This window comes from Notolepis coatsorum (assembly GCF_963971535.1).
Source record: "Notolepis coatsorum genome assembly, chromosome: 5".
NCBI lineage: Eukaryota > Metazoa > Chordata > Actinopteri > Aulopiformes > Paralepididae > Notolepis > Notolepis coatsorum.
Genome location: NC_140169.1, coordinates 147958126 through 147962347, shown reverse-complemented (window position 1 = coordinate 147962347; position 4222 = coordinate 147958126). Strand labels below are relative to the sequence as shown.

At 49.2% G+C, this 4222-nt stretch overlaps 1 protein-coding gene across 1 annotated transcript in view; it reads right to left on the bottom strand.

The window, feature by feature from the left end:
- Positions 1 to 4222, bottom strand: part of LOC311228417 (NBAS subunit of NRZ tethering complex-like) — a gene marked incomplete at its 3' end in the record, with an annotated part of 401827 nt that overhangs the window by 319100 nt on the left and 78505 nt on the right. The window contains 1 exon segment of the mRNA XM_084314324.1: positions 278 to 341. Coding sequence (XP_084170450.1) covers positions 278 to 341 — 64 coding nt within the window.

Below are 4222 nucleotides of genomic sequence, written 5' to 3'. Positions count from 1 at the left end.
CGGGTACAGCTGCTCCTTGTCTACAGGGTGGGGGAGATTACATTCTTATAGCGCTGACCCCTGACCCCGACTAGTCCTATAGGGCTGACCCCTGACCCGACCAGTCCTTATAGCGCTGACCCCTGACCCCGACTAGTCCTATAGGGCTGACCCCTGACCCGACTAGTCCTATAGGGCTGACCCTGACCCGACTAGCCTCTATCTGCAGCCCCCTCCAGGCCACCATACTGTGGGGCGAGCCTCTATCTGCAGCCCCTCCCCCTCCAGGCCACCATACCTTTTATCTTCTTCCTTTTCTCCAGAGACGTCTTCCACTCCGGGTTGATCTCCTCAAATCCTGGCTGCAGGTGGGGATGGGGATGGGGATGGAGAGAGAGAGAGAGAGAGAGAGAGAGAGAGAGAGAGAGCGAGAGAGCGAGAGAGCGAGAGAGCGAGAGAGCGAGAGAGCGAGAGAGCGAGAGAGCGAGAGAGCGAGAGAGCGAGAGAGAGAGAGAGAGAGAGAGAGAGAGAGAGAGAGAGAGAGAGAGAGAGAGAGAGAGAGAGAGAGAGAGAGAGAGAGAGAGAGAGAGAGAGAGAGAAAGAGACGGGGAGAGGAGAGAGAGATAAAGAAAGAGAGGGAGGGAGGGAGGGGGAGAGAGAGGGGGAGAAGGGAGAAGGAGGGATATGGAGGGATAGAGGGGAGAAAGAGAGGGAGGAAGAAGAAGAGAGGGAGGGAGGGAGGGTTACACGCAATTTAAAGGTGGCTACAAGGCTCATTCTGATAGTGGCTTTGGCAAGTCAGATCACGCATCCATTTTCCTTACACCAAAGTACAGACAAAGAATTAAAAGTACTCCCGTAGTCTCGCGAGAGGTGCAGAAATGGGATGTGACGTCAGAGGATACGATCCGGTCAGTGTTTCACAACACAGACTGGATTGTGTTCCGCGACACAGATAACATTAATGCCTACACGGAGACAGTGCTGGACTATGTCTGTACTAGGGTGAAAGAAACAATCCCCACTACCAAAATGAAAGTTTACCCAAATCAAAAACCCTGGGTAGACAAATCCGTCCGTGAAGCTCTGAGAGAGCGCACCAAAGCATACAATGACGGCCTAGTGGCAGGCAACATGAATGACCACAAGGTGGCGCGACACAACGTAAGGAGGACAGTGTCAGAGGCCAAACGGCGCTACAGGGATAAAATTGAACTCCAGTTTGAACAAGCTGACCCTAGAGCTATGTGGCAGGGGCTCAAAACGATGACAGACTACAAAGGCGCCTCCCTCAAACTGAACAGTGACATCTCCTTAGCAAACGACCTCAATACCTTCTATGCGAGGTTTGATGCTGGTAATAACAACACCAACTCACAAGCCTCGGCAATGGGGGGGGGGGGGTCGGCTGCTGATGGAGGCGCAGTGTTCAGGGTAACAGAGCATGAGGTGAGGCGGACCTTTAAAAAAGTGAATATCAGGAAGGCAGCAGGTCCGGACGGCATCCCCGGCCGCGTCCTAAAAGTCTGTGCCGACCAACTGGCCCCAGTATTCACTGACATATTTAACCTGTCCTTAGAACAGGCTGTCATCCCCACCTGCCTGAAGAAGTCCACTACTATCCCTGTACCCAAAAAATCCAAGCCTGCTTGCCTCAACGATTACCGCCCTGTAGCTCTCACCTCCATAGCCATGAAGTGCTTTGAGAAGCTAGTAAAGGGCTACATCTGCTCCTCCCTCCCCATCAACATGGACCCCCTGCAATTTGCATACCGCCCCAACAGGTCCACGGAGGACGCCATATCCCATGTGCTGCACACAGCAGCATCACACCTGGACAAGAGGCAGGGGAACTATGTGAGAATGCTATTCATCGACTACAGCTCGGCATTCAATACCATAGTCCCCTCCATACTCATAGCCAAGCTCAGGGACCTGGGCTTGGGCTATGACCTCTGCCAGTGGGTCTTGGACTTCCTGACTGGCAGACCCCAGGTGGTGAGAGCAGGCAACTGCACCTCCTCATCCATCACCCTCAACATAGGGGCCCCCCAGGGCTGTGTTCTGAGTCCCCTCCTCTACTCCCTGTACACACACGACTGTGTGGCTCAGCGGAGTAGCAATAAAATCGTCAAATTTGCTGACGACACAGTGGTGGTGGGCCTGATCTCTGCCAACGACGAGAGGGCCTACCTGGAAGAGGTCAAGGTCCTGGCGGGATGGTGCCAGGAAAACAGCCTCTCCCTGAACGTCAGCTAAACAAAGGAGATGATTGTGGACTTCAGGAGGTCGGGGGTCAAGGACTACAGCCCCCTCAGCATCGACGGGGCACCGGTTGAGAGAGTCAACAGCTTCAAGTACCTCGGAGCCTACATATCCGAGGACTTGACATGGACCACACACATTAACAGTGTGGTGAAGAAGGCACAACAACGCCTCTACTTCCTCAGGCGCCTAAGGAAGTTCCAAGTCAGCCAGAAGATCCTTAAGAACTTCTACTCATGTACAATAGAGAGCATCTTGACCGGCAACATCACCTCCTGGTTTGGGAATAGCACTGCAAAAGACCAAAGCAGACTACAAAGAGTGACACGTTCAGCCGAACGCACAATTGGAGGGGGGCTCCCCACCCTCCAGAACATTTACTACAAGCGTTGCAAGGGGAAGGCTAAGAGAATTATTAAGGACTCGAGCCACCCGAACAACTGCCTCTTTGAACTGCTGCCGTCAGGCAAGCGATACAGGAGTCTCAAGGCGAGCACAGAAAGACTCAGAAGTAGCTTCTATCCCCAGGCCATCAGGCTGCTAAACGAACAATGAATGAACACTACACAACAACAACCACCAAACACACATAGCACACACATCCACACACTCACTTTAAACAAACACACTGTAGCACCCACTACACACACTTTATAGCACACACCCACTTTAAACAAACACACTGTAGCACCCACTCCCCACACTTTATATTTATGGATGAAGGATTGCACTACAACTCGTACACCTTACTGTAAATTGTACCTAAAATTGTACCTCATCCCATTTCTGCTTTGCACTAGATAGTACTGTACATTAGTACACTGCATAGTATTGTGTATTGTATATTATATGGTAACTCAGAACATTGTACATATGTCTATACCGAACACTGTGACCTCATTTTCTTCTTCTAAATTCATGCTATATTATGTTATTATGTTATTTGATACTATCTTGTCTAGCACAGTCTCTGGAGCGTAACAGTAAGAAGCATTTTGTATGAAAGTATTCTGTACTTCTGTATGACAACTATTAAAGAACTTGAACTTGAAGAGAGAGGGGGGAGGGGGGAGGGGAGAGAGAGAAGGAGGGAGAGGGGGAGAGGAGAGAGAAAGATGGAGAGGGAGGGAGGGGAGAGAGAGAAAGAAAAAGAGGGTGAAGTTAAATATATGGAGATGAAAAGAGGAGTGAGATTAAGCTGCTAACACTCTATACTGTACACACACACACATAAACACACACACACACACATAAACACACACACACACATATACACTCTCACACACATATAAACACACACACACATCTAACTAGCTCAGAGCAGCATCGAGGCAGAACACACACAGCAGCACATCGCACAGCCCTTCTAGAATATAGAAGAAGTCCCATCTGTAACCACCCAGAGAGACTCACACACGGACTGTACTTGTGTCAGACACGTCGCATTAATAAACACAGCCAGTCGAGCATCTAATGTACAAAATATCACCAACTACATACTTGAACGCACCCAGGTTTATTTTGCATCACGCCGCTAGCCCGGTAAAACCTTGTAACTCCAGAGTTGAAAGTTATTCCCTCTCGTAAGACTTCCAGCCGTCACCTTGAGAAAGTTTCACGGCCTCGCAGAACCATGTTAAAGACCCGCTCAGGAGTTTGAAAAGGTGCAGACAAATATTGGATTTTAAAATCAATGTGTGTGGATATTAAATTGTGAGTGTGAGGTTGGTTATTTGGTTTAAAAAAAATAATAATAATAAAAAACAGTGGTGTGGTTTTCACCCAGCTGCAGAAATATGTGTTTATTTGTTAGGATTAGGGATGCACCGATATGACTTTTTCAGTCCCAATACCGATACCTGGGCTTTGGGTATCGGCCCGATACCGAGTACCGATCCGATACCCATTGTTCAATTAATAAACTGTATGCCTCACTGTGTGTGGAAGAGACTGGGATCATTATTTTGTGCAAGGCAAC